Below are 19,620 nucleotides of genomic sequence, written 5' to 3' on the forward strand. Positions count from 1 at the left end.
CGGATTGGCCAAGGCGTCCGTGGTACGCGGATCTCCGTTGGATGCTGGTGGAGGCGCCACTTCCTTTGCCTCTGGTGCCGAACCTGTTGGTTCAGGGTCTGGTGGCTATGGAGGATCCCTGCCGATTTGGTCTTTTGGCCTGGCTCTTCAGAGTGCGCAATTGAGAGACAAGGGCTACTCTAACAAGGTCATCTCCACTCTCTTGCAGGCCTGTAAGCGGTCCACCTCCGCAGCTTATGCTCGGATCTGGCGCAAGTTTGAGGCGTGGTGTGTTTCAAAAGCGGTCACACCAACGCGGGCTACAGTCTCACAGGTACTGGACTTTTTGCAGGATGGCTTATAAAAAGGCCTGGCTTACAATTCCCTTCTGGTTCAAGTGGCAGCGTTGGCATGCTTCCGAGGGAAAGTCTCCGGCTTGTCCCTTCTGCTTCTCCAGACATTGTCCAATTTCTCAGAGGGGCACTTCGGCTCCGTCCTCCCGTGAGGTCACAGTGTCTGGCCTGGAACCTGGGGCTGGTGTTGAAGGTTTTTCAGCGTTCACCTTTCGAGCCGCTTAGGCGAGCTTCTGAGAAGGATGTGACTCTCAAGACAGTCTTTTTGGTGGCCATGACATCGGCTAGACATGTATCTGAGCTTCAGGCGCTTTCCTGTCGGGACTCTTTTCTACAGTTCTCGGAGTCCGGGGTAATGGTACATACAGTGCCTTCCTTCCTGCCTAAGGTGGTTTCAGCGTTTCACCTGAACCAGCCCATTGTTCTACCTTCCTTTTCTAGGAAGGACTTTCCGGATTCCTTTGGGCAATTGCGTCTTTTGGATGTCCGCAGGGCTCTGTTGCAGTATCTACAGATGTCAAATGACTTCAGGGCTTCTGATCACCTTTTTTCTGTATTGTTGACAGGACCTTGACATGGGTGTAAGGCGTCTAAGGCCACTATAGCCCGTTGGCTCAGGGAAATCATTTTTTCTGCATATCTGCTTTCAGGGAGGTCTCCGCCTGAAGCGTTTAAAGCGCATTCCAGGAGAGCGATTTCCTCCTCGTGGGCTGAAACGGGTGTCCTTTCTCTTCAAGAGATCTGTTGTGCGGCTACTTGGGCTTCTCAGCTCTTGTTTGTACGGCATTACAGACTGGATGTTGCAGCTAAGCAAGACGTGCATTTTGGAGCGCAGGTGCTTGCTCGCGGAGTTGCCTGTTCCCACTCTATGTAGGGAGTGCTTTTGTACATCCCATCAGTTAATGGATTCATCTGCTGCTGATGACAAGGAAGGGAAAATTAGGTTCTTGCCTTGGTAATTTTCTTTTCTTTTATCACAGCAGATGAATCCATGATCCCTCCCTGTCAGGTTTGTTTTTTTGTTCAGATCTTTTATGCAGATATTGTATCTCATCGGGAGGAGTTGAAGACCAGTTATCAGAGTTTCTACATGCTGTTCTATTGCGGGAGGTTGAGATCGTCCCTCCTTTGTTTGGTTATTGCTCCAATTCTGGGGCGTTTGTTCACTGTGAGGAAAGTTTACGTTGTTTTACCTTTCTTATTCACTCTGCTTTGGAAGTTTCATATACTGAAGGCAGAAGGAGCTAGCCGTCCAGAGTCACTGTATATTTTCAGTGTTCTCTATCTCCACCTGCTGGTAGGCGGATACAACCCATCAGTTAATGGATTCATCTGCTGTGAATAAAGGAAAGAAAATTACCAAGGTAAGAACCTAATTTTCCCATGTGGAGAAATGTGTTCAAAAGAATATGCTAGGCTCTTCAGCTACCTGGTTGTTCTTCTGCTGTCTTCTTTAAACATCTGTCCACTATCTAGCTATTCAGTTCTGCTTTCAAGTCAAGCTGCTGGCATTTATCTTCCAAGTGTTTTTAGTGCCTGATTCCCACCTATCTTTCTACCTTTGTGTCCTGCTGTGTTTTCATTATCCCTTCATGCTTCCAGTTTTGTGCCCTCTTTATCATTCTTCACACTAAGCAAATTCATTCTTTTCTTGCCCACCCATTTAATAATCATCTTTTCATGTCCACCTAAAAACTTTCTCAAACTGGCTTTCCCTTAATCTCTTCAGATGCCTTGGGCAATGCTTCTGTCCCCATCTCCCCTTCCCCCACCTTAAAACACATCATACCAGGATTTTCACTGTGAATGGCTCCACACTTTGGATTTCACTACCCATATGTCTCCATTTGGCGCTTGTTGTTGATAGTTTAAAAAAAAAGGGTTCAAGACTTTTTTCTGTTTGACGCCTTCACATCCGAGACTGTTTTTAGGTACTGGTGTAGCTCTGCTATGTAAGTCTGTTGCTGAATCTGTGGCACAACTGCTTCATTTCTCCCTTTTCATCTGTTCCCTGGTCTGTTGCTTTACTTTCCTCTATCCTAGTAACCATTATAGTTTATTTCTAAATTGTTATATTGTATTTTGTGAAGCACTCTGAAAACATACGAAGATGTATATCAAATAAATTGAACCTTAAACCTTTGCTGTACACCTTTCATCTTTTTACTCCATGGTGTGAAGTTTCCTTTGTTAGATGCCCTAGGTAGGATACCATATGCAGAAATTGAAGGGTGGCTGTGTGTGTGCAGGCAAATGGTGTAATCACTTATGTGATATCAGCTCTGATAGTCCCAAATGGAGTTTTTCCAGACCTTTCTTTAGAAGATTGTGAGTGAACCTCAGCTTAAATGATGGTCTGCACAGTTGCATCCAGTTGCATGATTGTAGCTTTCCCCAGTTTTGGTTTGTCATCAACTATGGTTGCTTTTTTAAAGTTGCCACATTCTTCTCTATTTTTGGTAATGGCTGATTTTTAAGCCATGGACTAGTGTGTCTTGGTGTGTGTTCTCTCTTCCCTTATTTCAAGTTAAATGGTTTGTTTTCCTTTTTTTTTATTTTGAGTAAGAACTTTGGAGTCCTTAAGGCCTGCTTTGATGCACTATGGGCCTATACAGAAGCATAATGATATTCTCAGGTATGGTCTCCATTCTTTTTGGAATAATCCCTGACATACTGTTTGCTTTTTTGGCAGATGTAGCACATTGGGCTGAAAACTTCAGCATATTCAGTGGTTGAGACCCCTAACTCAGAACCCAGAATTTTAATTGGAATTATTTTTCCTTATATGCAATATTTTACCCACGGGTCATTCCATGCCAAGTGGTCTAAAATTTTAAAAAAAGTTCCCACCATCATGTTCTCCAATGCGAGTCAGGTGTTAAACGAAGTTTCCCCAAATTTGAGGTCTCTAACTGCACATTTATAAGAATGGGTAAAAAATTCAAATCCTGTACAGTTTTTTTGATGCTAATTCCGATGAAATACATTTTTACATTATGGATGCAAAATCCAGTCAAACAAGTTGACTCAAAGTGTGCATCAAACTTTGGTCGCAACTCATCGGAGCATATTTGGACCAATATTCAGACCGCAACATCTTCCATGCAAACAAAGATACGGACTTAAAATTTTGAACAAGCATTATGCTTGTGCTGGACATAATACTGCCAGATTTGCAACTAACCAGCATCTATAACCGCCCTGCAGGATCTCTTCAAAGTTGGCACTATCAGTGCAAATGGTAAAATGTACCAAAGTTCAAAGCCAATTATTAAAAAAGAGTCTGCCTGAATCAGCTTGTGAACAGTATCATCTGAAAGAGAAAATTGTGCTCTACAACACTGATATGTTTTTGTTTTGCAATTCCACCATTAAGTAACCATTTACTCAGGTCAAAGTATGTTATATTTAGTACGCTTGATGCGCTAATATTTCTTCATTTCTAGGAAATTGAGTCTTAATAGTCGCTTAAAAGTATTTTTAGCCATTCTTATAAATGTGTTTGGATTTTATTAGACCCCCAAAATGGCATTTTGGTAAATGTCGCGCGCTCATGGACTGACAACCTTTCAGAAAAGGGGGTCTAGATCTGCAACTATTGCAGTTAGAGACCTCAAATTTTGGGAAACTTTGTTTAACACCTGACTCGCGCAACAGATAAAATTTGAACAAAATTGGAGACATGATGGTGGGAAGGTTTAGACCACTTGGCGTGGAATGACCTTGTCCATGTTAAATAATACAGAACAAATCATATAAAAGCCAAAAACAGTAAACATCCTTGCTGTGACAATTTACAGAAACTCCCTCAAATGCCTTACCTTCTCCACATTGGATCAAAACTCAGTGCAATCCCTGTGTAATTAAAAAGCAACATTTAAGAAACTAAAAACCAATTAAGACATATTTAAAAACACAGAGCCTACAACCATATTCTCTAAAATAAATAAATAGAACATAATCTAAATCTCAGTTAATGCATTAAAGGGTTCGGTGAAAATGTGGTAAAATGCGTGGCTTGAGAGTTTCTGAAATTGCAGCGTAAATAAATGGAGTAAATAGAAATGGAAGCCACCTGAAACTGCTGAATTTGGCACACGGCATACCATGAGGAGTGCATGGCAGACCCGCTAAAACCATTAAGGGGAGAGTGCTTTGAACGGGAGTAAGAGAGCAAGTGATTTCAAGAGTACCATGGTGACAGTAACACTGCTGTCTGCATCGGAGGTAATTCTGGCAACCAATGAGCCAGAAGTGATGGATATGCAAATATTGTTACAAAAGAGACTCAAAAATGGAAACTGTGGCTAAGGTTCTAGAATATATGGAAGAGATTACCTGGAGCCATTCACATAGCATCTGAAAAGTAGAGGAAAGAGTGGGAAAGCTGGAAGATGTGCAAAATACACGGCTGCTATAAGAGTGCTGCTGAGAGAGGTCCAGTAGATCAGGAAAACTGAGAGAGGCATTCTAATATATGTATCTTTGGCATGCCCAAAGAAATGAAGTTGCAGGATAAACATGCTTTTATTTCAAAAATAATTATTGGACACGTTTTCCTTGTGGTCCCCAGAACTCTGAGGTGAATACCATTTAGTGGTAATTTGTTACTCTTTATTTGGTCAGTTTGTTCTATTACATCTTCTAAATTTACAGTGATTTTGTTTTAGTTACTTTGATTGCTATCAAAGGTTTCATGTGTGGATAGACCTCAAATTTAAGTGGTCAACTTGCTTAAAAGCTCTGAAAGTGCACTCTTTGATTCCCATTTTCAGCTTTTTTTTAAAGGTATTTTTGAGAAGCAAAATGGGCATGTTAGAGAAGATCGATCAGCACCTAAAGAGCATCACCTGGCATGTATTGACTGGCTTGACAACTCTAGATGTGTTCAGTGACCCATTGACCATTTTCTGCTAGCACCAGCACAGTGTCAGTGAGTTGTTGAGGGTCATGCACTGATCCCTGATGCAGTATATAGCATGACAAGTCATGAAGCGTGTAACTCAAGGGGGGAAGTCTTTGCTGTTTCCTTTCAATCTCTGAAGACCTTGTCCCAAGAGTCTTTATTTAGCACCGATAGTTGACTCATGGTTTGGCATATCTAAGGGCGTTGAATAAATACCTGCTGAGGGATGTTTTCCTTGGGCACCTTTCTTTACCTGCTGAGCAAAGGTGACTGGCCAAAGCTTATGGATTTAAAGAAAACCAACACCTACAGATATAAGTACTTCCTGTGACTCTGGTATATCATTTTGGGTTGTCCTAAAATTTAAACAAAAAATGAAGTTTGGAATTGATCACGAAAATGTTTACACCGTCTCTTGACAAGATTTTCCACTCAGTTGACAGGCACTTCTTATATAATCTTTGTTGTTTTCAGGATGACTCTTACCTAGGGAGTGCCATGTTTGTAACTATGAATTGCTTGTCATTGGAGAAAACAGGATTATTTACCTGCAATAGATGTTCTCCGAGGACAAGCAGGCTGCTTGTTCTCACTGATGGGTGACGTCCACGGCAGCCCCTCCAGTCGGAACACTTTTCTAGCAAAGTCCTTTGCTAGTCCTCGCGCGCCGATGCGCACCGTGCATGCGCGGGCGTCTTCCCGCCCGAACCGGCTCGTGTTCGTCAGTCTTTTTTTGTCCGCGCTCGGTACAGTCGTGTTACGCCGTTCGCGCCCCTTAAGTCGACCTCGCGCGTCTTTTTGGCTCTTTCGCTAAAAAAAAAAAAAAGGGAAAAGGATTTCGGAAGAAGGCCTTTTCGGTCTTTTTCCCCTTCCGGTATTTCCAGTTTTTGCCCCGTTAAGTTTCTTTTCGTTTTCAGGGTAGGCCCTTTTGAGGCCTCGGGTCGAATTTTTTCTTCCCCTCTTTTTTGGTGCCTTACCGCAATTACGAGTTTTGATTTCGCCGGCGTGATTTTTCCGCCCATGTCATCGAAGTCTCCCAGCGGCTTCAAGAAGTGCGCCCGGGTAATCTCGCTCACTGACAGGCACGCGTCATGTCTTCAGTGTCTGGGGGCTGGGCACCGCCCGCAGGCCTGTAGTCTTTGCGCCCTTTTACAGAAAAGGACTCAGGTAGCGAGATTGGCCCAGTGGAATGTTTTGTTCTCGGGCTCTTCATCGGCACCGGGAGTATCGAGTGCATCGACATTGGCAGCGTCAAGACCTCCGTCCTCGGCCGCGACTGCATCGAGTGCATCGAGGCATCGACCCTCTGCATCGGGGCCGAGACATCGGAAGGCTGCGTCGGCGGTACCGGGACCTTCACTTCTGCTGATGTCGTCAGACGGTGGTGCTTCGACTGGAGTGCAGGTGAGGGCTGTCCATTCCCCTGCTGGTGGCGGTGAGACCTTCATCGGCCTCGGCCCCGAGGAAGTGACGGCTGGATTCTACGTCCTCCTCGTCGGTGCCGGGAAGCTCCGGTGACATGCTTCGTTTGAAGAAGTCAAAGAAGCATCGACACCGGTCTCCTTCCCGTGTCGGTACTGAGAGCTCTGGGTCGCCAAGGGAGTCGGCACCCAGTAGGCATCGGCACCGAGAGGACCACTCACCCTCTGTTAAGGAGGTGTCGATGCGCTCCACTTTGGACATCCCGGAACAGCCTCCACGCCCGGAACAGCCTCCTCACCTGGAACAGACTCTGACATCGACGCCTGCATCGGCTTCCATGTCTTTCTCTACAGCCGCTCTGCACGAGAGTCTCCGGGCCGTCCTCCCATAGATCCTGGGAAAGCTGTTGCGCCCTTCCCCTCCGGTACCGGGGGGTGCTTGCGCCACCGGTACCGTCGAGTGAGGCGCCGGCTGGCCCCTTGCCCGGGGTGAGGTTTCCGACATCGGTGCCGCTTGCGGTACCGACTGCAGTCGCCTCCCAGGAAGGCTCCCCGACTACGTCGGCGGAGGGAGCTTTGCCGGTGCGGGCGAGGGAGTCTACCTCTTGACGTTCACACCATGACCGTGGTTCCACGGAGTCGAGCCGGGCACGGCTTCAGACACAGGTCCGTGAACTTGTGTGTGACACCGATGGTGAGGCCTCGTGGGAAGAGGAAGAAGACATCAGATATTTCTCTGACGAGGAGTCTGAGGGTCTACCTTCTGATCCCACTCCCTCTCCTGCAAGGCAGCTGTCTCCTCCCGAGAGCCTGTCTTTCGCTTCCTTTGTCCGGGAGATGTCTACGGCCATCCCCTTCCCAGTGGTTGTGGAGGACGAGCCCAGGGCTGAAATGTTTGAGCTCCTGGACTATCCTTCTCCACCTAAGGAAGCGTCCACAGTACCCATGCACCATGTCCTCAAAAAGACATTGCTGGCGAACTGGACCAAGCCTCTAAGTAATCCCCACATTCCCAAGAAGATCGAGTCCCAGTACCGGATCCATGGGGACCCAGAGCTGATGCGCACTCAGTTGCCTCATCTCTGGAGTTGTGGATTTGGCCCTAAAGAAGGCCAAGAGTTCTAGGGAGCAAGCTTCGGCGCCCCCGGGCAAGGACTCTAGAACCTTGGACTCCTTTGGGAGGAAGGCCTACCATTCTTCTATGCTCGTGGCCAAAATTCAGTCCTACCAGCTCTACACGAGCATACACATGTGAACAATGTGCGGCAAATGGCGGGCTTGGTGGACAAGCTCCCCCCTGAGCAAGCCAAGCCATTTCAGGAGGTGGTCAGGCAGCTGAAGGCGTGCAGAAAATTCCTGGCCAGAGGGGTGTATGACACCTTTGATGTTGCGTCCAGGGCCGCTGCTCAAGGTGTGGTGATGCGCAGACTCTCATGGCTGCGTGCCTCCGACCTGGAGAATAGAATCCAGCAGCGGATTGCGGACTCGCCTTGCCGTGCGGATAATATTTTTGGAGAGAAAGTCGAGCAGGTGGTAGAGCAGCTCCACCAGCGGGACACCGCTTTCGACAAGTTCTCCCGCCGGCAGCCTTCAGCCTCTACCTCTACAGGTAGAAGATTTTTTGGGGGAAGGAAGACTGTTCCCTACTCTTCTGGCAAGCGTAGGTACAATCCTCCTTCTCGACAGCCTGCGGCCCAGGCTAAGCCCCAGCGCGCTCGCTCTCGTCAGCAGCGTGCGCCTCAGCAAGGCCCCTCGGCTCCCCAGCAAAAGCAAGGGACGAGCTTTTGACTGGCTCCAGCAGAGCATAGCCGACATCCAAGTGTCAGTGCCGGGCGACCTGCCAGTCGGAGGGAGGTTGAAAGCTTTTCACCAAAGGTGGCCTCTCATAACCTCCGATCAGTGGGTTCTCCAAATAGTCCGGCAAGGATACACCCTCAATTTGACTTCAAAACCTCCAAATTGTCCACCGGGAGCTCAGTCTTACAGCTTCCAGCACAAGCAGGTACTTGCAGAGGAACTCTCCGCCCTTCTCAGCGCCAATCTATTCCAGGTACTTCCTTATGGAAAAGAAAACAGGGGGGATGCGTCCCATCCTAGACCTAAGGGCCCTGAACAAATATCTGGTCAAAGAAAAGTTCAGGATGCTTTCCCTGGGCACCCTTCTCCCCATGATTCAGGAAAACGATTGGCTATGCTCTCTGGACTTGAAGGACGCCTACACGCACATCCCGATACTGCCAGCTCACAGACAGTATCTGCGATTTCAGCTGGGCACACGTCACTTCCAGTACTGTGTGCTACCCTTTGGGCTCGCCTCTGCGCCCAGAGTGTTCACCAAGTGCCTGGCTGTAGTAGCAGCGGCACTTCGCAGACTGGGGGTACACGTGTTCCCATATCTCGACGATTGGCTGGTGAAGAACACATCCGAGGCAGGAGCTCTACAGTCCATGCAGATGACTATTCGCCTCCTGGAGCTACTGGGGTTTGTGATAAATTATCCAAAGTCCCACCTTCTCCCAGTGCAGAAACTCGAATTCATACGAGCTCTGCTGGATTCTCGGACGGCTCGCGCCTATCTCCCAGAGATGAGAGCCAACAACTTGTTGTCCCTCGTCTCGCGGGTGCGAGCGTCCCAGCAGATCACAGCTCGGCAGATGTTGAGATTGCTGGGCCACATGGCCTCCACAGTTCATGTGACTCCCATGGCCCGCCTTCACATGAGATCTGCCCAATGGACCCTAGCTTCCCAGTGGTTTCATGCTGCTGGGTATCTAGAAGACGTGATCCACCTGTCCACGAGTTTTCTCAAATCCCTGTATTGGTGGACGATTTGGTCCAATTTGACTCTGGGACGTCCTTTCCAAATTCCTCAGCCGCAAAAAGTGCTGACCACGGATGCGTCTCTCCTGGGGTGGGGGTGCTCATGTCGATGGGCTCCACACCCAAGGAAGCTGGTCCCTCCAGGAACGCGATCTGCAGATCAATCTTCTGGAGTTACGAGCGGTCTGGAACGCTCTGAAGGCTTTCAGAGATCGGCTGTCCCACCAAATTATCCAAATTCAGACAGACAACCAGGTTGCCATGTATTACATCAACAAGCAGGGGGGGCACCGGATCTCGCCCCCCGTGTCAGGAAGCCGTCAGCATGTGGCTCTGGGCTCGCCGTCACGGCATGGTACTCCAAGCCACATATCTGGCAGGCGTAAACAACAGTCTGGCCGACAGGTTGAGCAGGATTATGCAACCTCACGAGTGGTCGCTCAATTCCAGGGTAGTGCGACAGATCTTCCAGGTGTGGGGCACCCCCTTGATAGATCTCTTCGCATCTCGAGCCAACCACAAGGTCCCTCAGTTATGTTCCAGGCTTCAGGCCCACGGCAGACTGGCATCGGATGCCTTCCTCCTGGACTGGGGGAGGGTTTGCTGTATGCTTATCCTCCCATACCTCTGGTGGGGAAGACTTTGTTGAAACTCAAGCAAGACCGAGGCACCATGATTCTGATTGCTCCTTTTTGGCCGCGTCAGATCTGGTTCCCTCTTCTTCTGGAGTTGTCCTCTGAAGAACCGTGGAGATTGGAGTGTTCTCCGACCCTCATCACACAGGACGAAGGGGCGCTTCTGCATCCCAACCTCCGGTCCCTGGCTCTCACGGCCTGGATGTTGAGAGCGTAGACTTTGCCTCTTTGGGTCTGTCAGAGGGTGTCTCCCGCATCTTGCTTGCTTCCAGGAAAGATTCCACTAAGAGGAGTTACTTCTTTTTATGGAGGAGGTTTGCTGTCTGGTGTGACAGCAAGGCCCTAGATCCTCGCTCTTGTCCTACACAGACCCTGCTTGAATACCTTCTGCACATGTCTGAGTCTGGTCTCAAGACCAACTCTGTAAGGGTTCACCTTAGTGCGATCAGTGCATACCATTACCGTGTGGAAGGTAAGCCGATCTCGGGACAGCCTTTAGTTGTTCGCTTCATGAGAGGTTTGCTTTTGTCAAAGCCCCCTGTCAAGCCTCCTACAGTGTCATGGGATCTCAATGTCGTTCTCACACAGCTGATGAAACCTCCTTTTGAGCCACTGAACTCCTGCCATCTGAAGTACTTGACCTGGAAGGTCATTTTCTTGGTGGCAGTTACTTCAGCTCGTAGAGTCAGTGAGCTTCAGGCCCTGGTAGCCCAGGCCCCTTACACCAAATTTCATCATAACAGAGTAGTCCTCCGCACTCACCCTAAGTTCTTGCCAAAGGTTGTGTCGGAGTTCCATCTGAACCAGTCAGTTGTCTTGCCAACATTCTTTCTCCATCCTCATTCCTGCCCTGCTGAACGTCAGCTGCACACATTGGACTGCAAGAGAGCATTGGCCTTCTATCTGGAGCGGACACAGCCCAACAGACAGTCCGCCCAATTGTTTGTTTCTTTTGATCCCAACAGGAGGGGAGTGGCTGTGGGAAAACGCACCATATCCAATTGGCTAGCAGATTGCATTTCCTTCACTTACGCCCAGGCTGGGCTGGCTCTTGAGGGTCATGTCACGGCTCATAATGTTAGAGCCATGGCAGCGTCGGTAGCCCACTTGAAGTCAGCCACTATTGAAGAGATTTGCAAAGCTGCGACGTGGTCATCTGTTCACACATTCACATCTCATTACTGCCTGCAGCAGGACACCCGACGCGACAGTCAGTTCGGGCAGTCAGTGCTTCAGAATCTGTTCGGGGTTTAGAATCCAACTCCACCCCCCTAGGCCCATGTTTGTTCTGTTCCAGGCTGCACTCTCAGTTAGTTGGTAAATTTTTTAGGTCAATCTCAGTTATGTCCTCGCCGTTGCGAGGCCCAATTGACCATGGTTGTTGTTTTGAGTGAGCCTGGGGGCTAGGGATACCCCATCAGTGAGAACAAGCAGCCTGCTTGTCCTCGGAGAAAGCGAATGCTACATACCTGTAGAAGGTATTCTCCGAGGACAGCAGGCTGATTGTTCTCACAAACCCGCCCGCCTCCCTTTTGGAGTTGTGTCTTCCCTTCTCTTTGTCTTGCTACATATGAGACTGGCCGGCACGAGCCGGTTCGGGCGGGAAGACGGCCGCGCATGCGCGGTGCGCATCGGCGCGCGAGGACTAGCAAAGGACTTTGCTAGAAAGTGTTCCGATTGGAGGGGCTGCCGTGGACGTCACCCATCAGTGAGAACAATCAGCCTGCTGTCCTCGGAGAATACCTTCTACAGGTATGTAGCATTCGCTTTGCCTATCTCAAAGGCTGACAGAAAACTAACTCTTTAAGGAGTTCTCATAGGTGGTTTGTGTTGGCTGTGTTCACATCTGGCTCCTGAAATATACTTTTTGTTTATTTACAACTCAAATGTTCACAAACTTTCTGTTCAATCTGTGTTAGGGCACCTTTCCTCAGGTTTACTTTGAGTTTTATTTTGTTTGGAGAGAAAACTTACCTTGCTTGAAAATTACAAGCAACTTTCTTCATGTCCTGTGATTTGAATTAGGTCTCTATCAATGTCTAACCCTCCTATTATATTACATTGCGTTACATTACACAGGGATTTATAACCCAGATATACTCCAACAGTTCAAAGCGGATGTATGTTATTTTGTACTCCGCTTTGGGCAAAAGCAGATTATAAATTGAAATAAAATAAGACATTGTGATAGCATTCCAGGAATTGCCAAACTAAATTCTAAAATACAATCATAGTAATGCAATAACGAATGAAAATTAACTAACCTTTACCAGGGCTCACGTTTGTAACATACTTCTGAAGTAGTCTTGTCCTAAAAATGGAATATTCACAAGTCATTCTAATCGCAAGGTGAAGAGTTCCAGATAGAGGCAGCCTGGAGAGGTGGTGACGTCAGTACTGTCCGAAATTTGATATTGTGTAAGATAGGAAAACTAAGTAAGAACTGATTCATGGTGTTTTATGGAGAACCACTTTTTCAGCGGGTGAAAACATTTCGTCATATATAAAGGTAACAGTATGTAAAGACCAAAATATAGATTTTAAATTGCACTCTGGCCTCTATAGGTAACCAATGTAGATCAAGAAAATATGGAGAAATAGGCTCAAACCTATGAGCAGATTAAATCAACCTAGCAGCAGAGTTTTGTAGTAATTGTAATCTTCAGTGATGATGTACACACAATATGCACAGAGCTACAATAATCTATCTGTGATAACAATAGAACTTGAAGTAGTCGAAATGCAAAAAAAAAATGAGGAAGAAGAATTTCTTAATAGTTCTAAGTAGGGCTGCATTGCAATCAAAATTTTAATCGTTTGATTAAAGGTATGTTTGTTTTCCCACTGCAGTTCCTTGTGACTCTGGGCAGTTCACTGAACCCTCCAATGCCGAGAGTTGCAAGGAGCTGCAGTTGGGGGTGGGGGGTGGGGGACGGGACACCTAAATAACACCTTTAATTGCATGACTAATCGTGATTACAAATTTTAATCAAACATATAGCCCTAAATAAATTAAAGAATAAAAAGTAATGAAAAGAGAAATACAAATTGACAAATTTCAAATTAAAGAATCTAAAACAGCATGCAAAATAGCTATAAACAGCCTTAGAGTTTTCACAGCCTATTTCAGAAATGCTGCCCTAGCTCTAAATTATTTATTTATTTTTAACAACAAATTATTTTCTTTACCTGAATGTCCCTAAAAAGACAGCTATCCACCTCAACATCTAAGATTCGGGATGAAGGTTCTGTATGAAGTTCTGTATCTCCCAGAACATCTGGGAGAGAAATATATTGAACATTTGAATGACCAATACAAAAAAACTTTGTGTTACCTTTGTTTAATTTCAGTTTATGTGCATTTATCCAAGATTCAATCAGTTGTAAACAACCCTGAAGCCTACTCTTCACATCCTTACTATCTTTAAGTGAAAGGAAAAAGATTGCAGTGTCATCTGCATAAATAAGATTGTATATTGATTTTATTTAAAGCTACTCCTAATGACTGCATCAAAACATTAAGGGCTCTGTTTACTAAACCACGCTGTAGGTGCATTAACTTTTTAATTTGCGCTAATGTTAGAGACACCCATATATTCCTATTGAAGTTAGTGTACTTACAGCACGGCTTAGTAAACAGGGCCTTGAATGCTGCGGGCAAAGGCGGAGAGCCCTGTGGCACTCCACAAGAAGGCCCCCTAGGACTTAATAGTTCTCCTTTCATCTTTACATTATAACATCTACCAGTTAAAAAAAAATTTGAAACCAGCTTAGAACTTTGCCCTGGATTCCAAATCTATCATTCATGTTTAATGTTAGATTTTTCATTTAATTTAAGTATTTATATACCGCTTAAACCTAAGCGGTTTTACAGTTTCATTTTACAGGTACTGGGTCTGTCCCTAGTGGGCTCACAGTCTTAAGTAGTACATTGTAGTACTATTGTACCTGGGGCAACAGAGGGTTAAGTGACTTGCCCAGGTTCACACAGAGCTGCAGAGGGAATTGAACCTTGTTCCCTAGGATCTCAACCCACTGCTGACAATCAGGCAGCAATGGGAATTGAACCCAGCTCTCCAGGTCCGCAACTCACTATACTAACCCAGTGAATGAAATTAATGAGCTCACAATTATCTCTGTACTGAATCTTTTACGAAAGCCTGAGTGAGACGAATGTAGGATCTCAAACTTCTCCAAGTAATTATCCACTTTTTTAGTTACCACCCTTCTATGATTTTAGTAAGAAGAATGATGGAGGCAACTGGCTTATAGTTTGATGGATCATGGAGGTCTCACTTCTTTTTCAGTATAGGAGTCAACATTATAAAACCACTAACAGTGGAAAAAAAACACCAGACTCTATATAGTGTTTATCCACGTAATAGCATACAACAAAACAAGGTGATAGGGACTTCATCAGGTAGGCTGGGCATTTATCTAAAACACAGATGGCATACTTCCCTAGTAACTGTCTTACATCTGATGTAGTAATCTTATCAAAACTGTCCGACGTTCTATCTACTGGAATCTCAGAACCTGATAAATCACACTCACCACATGATGAATTAGTTGAAGGAGGTTGATCTCTAATTGTCACAACCTTTTTTCAAAACTAGAAAGCTAAATCTGTAGCATTAGGTACTGCAGTGGCAGTAAGAATCGTTAAATGATGTGTGCTATTTGGCGAGGTAACCAAATTAAATAGATTTTTGGGGGGTCCAGTCTACCATTCTTGAACAACAAAAGAAAAAGCCTACAGTAAACTGCATCAACTGTATCATCCAACTTATCAGAAGCTGAAGCAGAGAACCAGGCATGCAAAAACTTACCCCCTTCTTTACAGAGGCATATGAGACTCTCTTAACCCAATAACACAAGAAGATCTTGACAAAATCCTAAGAGGCCTTTGACCAACTACCTTCTCCCTCAACCCTGTCCATCAAAGATAGTGCAACAGGCAAGCAGGGGACTCATAGAAGGGACCACTAAAATCATGAACTCTTTCTAGTAGGCGGTTACCAACAGCATTAAAAAGGGCAGGGTTGCATCCTTTGCTAAAGAAAAACAGCCTTGACCAGGACAAGCAGGAAAATTATTAGCCAGTTTCCAACATCCCATTTCTAAGAAAACGTATAGAACAGTTTGCATTGAACTTGGTGAAGAAGGAGGTGAATGGCTAGAAGAAACTGGGTAGATCCATGCCAGTCCAGATTCAGACCCAGTTATGGAATGGCAGTTGGGTCTGAATCTGGATGGTCTTCACAGAAACTGAGACAGGGATTTGCCTCAGTGTTAGTACTGCTGGATTTCTCAGCAGCTTTTGATATTGTAGACCACAATATCATGTTTGCGCAACTGGCAGAAACAGGTATCAGTGACACTGTGCTTACTTGGTTCAGAGCCTATTTGATAGGCAACAGTCCTTGCTGTTTAGCAGCACCATTGCCACCATAGTGGCTGACCTGCAGGGTACCACAGGGATCAATAATGTCTTCTTTTCTATTCAGTATCTACTTCCGAGCCACTGGCTGAGCTGACTCAGTCAATGGACACCTCAATTTATTCAGGGTTGTAGGTAAGTCTGGTTCAATGAGTATGAGTAGCTGCACATCATCTGCATAAATGAAGACCTAACCACCTGTTTAACAGTAAATCAAGAATGGGCTAAAAACAACAAATTTTGCCTGAGCCCAAGTAAACAGACCTGCTGTGGGTCCCTAACAAGAGGGCACATACCTGACATCAAATTATTTATTTATTTATTTATTTATTTATAGCATTTATAGCCCACAATTTCCCACCCACGGGCAGGCACATACCTGACATCAAATTATCTTTCTAGAGACAAACTCTCCCTTAAATCGCAAGTCAGGAACCTCAACACTTAACACTGATCCCCATTTCCAAGCAGCCTTCAAGAGCTGCTTTTATTGTTTGTAGCAACTACTCTGCCTGTCTGTATATTGACAAGGTAAGTCTTGTCACAATGGTTTATACCATGATAACATCGAGACTAGATTACTGTACAGCTCTCTACACTGGTCTGATTACAAAGAATTTGCAAACCAAAACAGCGAAGATGACTAAAAGAAAAAATTAAAAAATCAAAAATTGAAAAAGACAACGCATCAGGTAAAAATCCAGTTAAAAAATACAACTTTAATGGTCAATAAAAAAGATGTAAAATCCATATACAATCAAAATGTTCATTAATCAAGATAAAAAATCCATATACAATTAAAGTGTTCAGTGAGCAAGACCCGACACAGCTGTGTTTCGGCCTACAAGTCCTGCATCAGGAGTCTGTATTTTAAGGAAAACATCATATAAAAACAAAAAGCTTACTGAACATTTTGATTGTATATGGATTTTACATCTTGTTTGTTGACCGTTAAAATTGTATTTTTTAACTGGATTTTTACCTGATGCGTCGTCTTTTTCGATTTTTGATTTTTTTCAATTTTTTTTCTTTTAGTCATCTTCGCTGTTTTGGTTTGCTTTTTTGCGAAGACTAATTTCTTCTGTTTTTTGTATTGTTACAAAGAATTTGCACCAGCTCCAATAGATTCAGAAATCTGCAGCAAGACTAATAGGAAGTTGTAAGTGACGTGACCGCATTGCACCATTTTCTGCAAAAACTTCATTGGCTACCAGTACAATACAGGGCTAAATTTATAACTGATCTTTAAGGCCTTTAAAGGAAATGGACCAGAATACTTGAACAGGATCTTCCTCTACATACGTCCAGGGTTGCTAAGATCCTCCCGAGGAATATTCCTAATCATACCCCTCTCCAAAGGACATCACACAATGAGCCTTCTCCGGAGTAGCCCCTACACTCTGAAATGCACTGCCTGAAAGGCTTTGCGGAATGCAAGACTATCTTAACTTCAAGTGTCAGCATCTTGCTAGAGGGGCTGTAGGGCTAGGGGGGACTATAGGTCACCTCTGGTGGACTTGTGGTAAGGCTAGGGCCTTCTGGAAGGGAATACAATATAGGTTACAGAGATGGATAGCTAGACCTCTTAGGTGGTCTCCACTTTATTTCTTGTTTTGTAAAAAGCCCCCCGGCTTAACCAATTCCCAATCATTGTTGGTGCGACACGCTATGTCTGCTGCTCGTGTGATACTAGCAGCGCACTGGAAGCAACCTTCTGTTCCCCCTATCACTAAATGGCTAAATAAACTATCATCGGCCGAAGATTTAGAGGGCTGGCATTTTTTTGTTAGTTGAAGATTTTTTGAAAGGCTCCGGAGACCTTCTGAGTGGAATTCTCTCAAGGAAACAGCCCTGTTTGAACTAAGTTAAGTAACTTTTTAGACACATTATTTGGCAGGCAGTTTTCTGGCAAGTTAGTTCTTTAGGGGGATTACATTTAAGGTTTAAGGGGTAGTTAGATTTATGCCCCTTAGTTTTTCCTCCTGTTCTACAAGGGCTTAGGTATTCCTCCCCGGAGTGTTCTTTAGGTAGTTCCTTGAGGTAGGGATCAGCCTGGGTTGGGTTGGTTTGGGTCTGGTGTTCATTTAATTGGTAGATACAAGAAGGTAAGAGAGTTTTTTCATCCCATTCGTTTTTTTCTCATTTAGTTTTTTTTTACGTCTGGGGTTTTTTTCTCCTTTTCTTTCTTGGGAGGAACCTATGATAGTAATGGACTCCTTATTATACAAGGTGTGTTAAATTCCATAGGAATGGTCCCTTGTATGGAGGTTTGAGGTTACATTTGATATATGTTATATACAAGGTGGGAGGGTTTTTTTTCCTTGCAATTGATTGGGGCACCCTCAAACCAACTTTATTTATAATACAAACTCCTCTTATTAGGTTGGAACTATTTCTATAGAGTTTGTATTCTCCTATAGTTGTTAGAGTTTAAATAAACTCTGGTACATTTGTGAGATGGAAAGACTATGGTCAATTAATTGTCATACCCTTGTTAAACAGGAAGCTGTCTGAAAGCCCTTTTTGAAGCATTGTTCCTACTGAGCTGGTTTGCTGTGTGTATAGACCTTGTGTAGTAGTTTTGAATCGTGGGGGGGGGGGGGGGGGGGGTTGGTGGAGTGAATTGTGTCATAAGGTGATGTGTTGGGAGGGGTGGGGGGAGGGAAGGGTAAGGGACGACAGGTATAAGAAAACTTTTAAAACATGTTGAAGTTACATTTGTTCTCTTTGTACACCAAGATATACTTTTGCCTCATAGGGTTGGGGTCGTGCAATGTTGGCTGTTTTGGTGTTGCCTGTTAGCAAATTTGTTGCTTCAATGTTTTGACTTGATGTATTTTGTGATGTTGCTGTGCAAAAGATTTAATAAAGATTTCATACAAATTAAAAAAAAAAAGACTATCTTAACTTCAGGAAATAGGTGAAAGCTTGGCTCTTTTCCCAAGCATTTAATGGAAAAAGCAACTTGCGAGGCACAAGAACATGCATGCCTGCATATTCTACAACAGGGTTTGCTTATCTACTCCTACCCTAGCTGAGATATTCATGCATTTTGTTCTTGACTTCACCTGCAACTTTCTTTAAATTGGTCCCCTTATTTTCTAAGTTCTGTTAATCTTGTCTGTCTTTATGTTCAACCTCCACTTATACCTTATTCTGTCTATTAAGATGTTTTATAGCATATTGTGTTGATGTAAGTAGTATACTATGCCATGTTATGTACCGTTTGAATATTTTTACTGCTGTAATTGTCTGTTGCCTATGATCAGCTTGTTCTTGCTGTACACTGCCTTGGGTGAATTTCTTCAAAACTGGCAGTAAGTAAATCCTAATAAATCAATATATAAGTACTAGAAAAATATAGCTTGGTTTATGCATGGTGTTATCTGACGTGTGGCAAGTATATTTTGACTGCTATTACAATGTTCAATCCTTTCTTTCAGCCTGACCAGCTGCAGAGGCCTCCAGTTCTGACCTCCACACCTATTAAGGCAGAACCAACTGTCATTCCTGCCACCAGAAATGAACCCATTGGCTTAAAAGCTGCTGATTTTCTACCTGTGAGTATTTATTTTTTCAAGTCGCAAAGTATAGGTCATGGTATGAAAGCAGCAACATGTGTGGGGTTAAGACATTTAGGAAATATTAGCACTCTAAGCGTGTGATTCTGTGTTCTCTCTTATTGTATTGGTCCTAAAAGAAAATAATCACCAGGATTTAAAGAACATTTTTAATCAACTCTGGTATTGGAACCCTGATTTCATGAAGATCATCACATTTCAGTTTCATAAGCTTGTAGTGAAATGCATGATTCTGTGTTCGGGTATATCTTTGAGAGGTGGCAGGACAAACAGAATGACTTGAGAAAAGTGTATACACATGGTGAATTTGTCAGGTGCCTGATTCAGAGGGATGTGCACAAGGAGAATGTTTTCAGTTTGGACTCTAATTTTCAAAAATATTTTCCACCTTTTCTTTTTAATTTTTATTTTGTTAACATGAGTGAAATGACTGAGCATTGGAACTTAAACTACATGGGTAAAGTTGATTTCTGCATATTAACATG

General features: G+C 44.5%; 1 protein-coding gene across 1 annotated transcript in view; it reads left to right on the top strand.

The window, feature by feature from the left end:
- The window catches only part of KATNB1 (katanin regulatory subunit B1), a 324,176-nt gene that overhangs the window by 215,757 nt on the left and 88,799 nt on the right, over positions 1-19,620 (top strand). The window contains exon 16 of the mRNA XM_030203568.1: positions 18,998-19,114. Within this exon, the coding sequence (XP_030059428.1) occupies positions 18,998-19,114 (117 nt within the window). The remainder of the gene's footprint in view (positions 1-18,997; positions 19,115-19,620) is intronic.

Source organism: Microcaecilia unicolor, chromosome 5 (genome assembly GCF_901765095.1).
Source record: "Microcaecilia unicolor chromosome 5, aMicUni1.1, whole genome shotgun sequence".
Classification (NCBI taxonomy): Eukaryota; Metazoa; Chordata; class Amphibia; order Gymnophiona; family Siphonopidae; genus Microcaecilia; species Microcaecilia unicolor.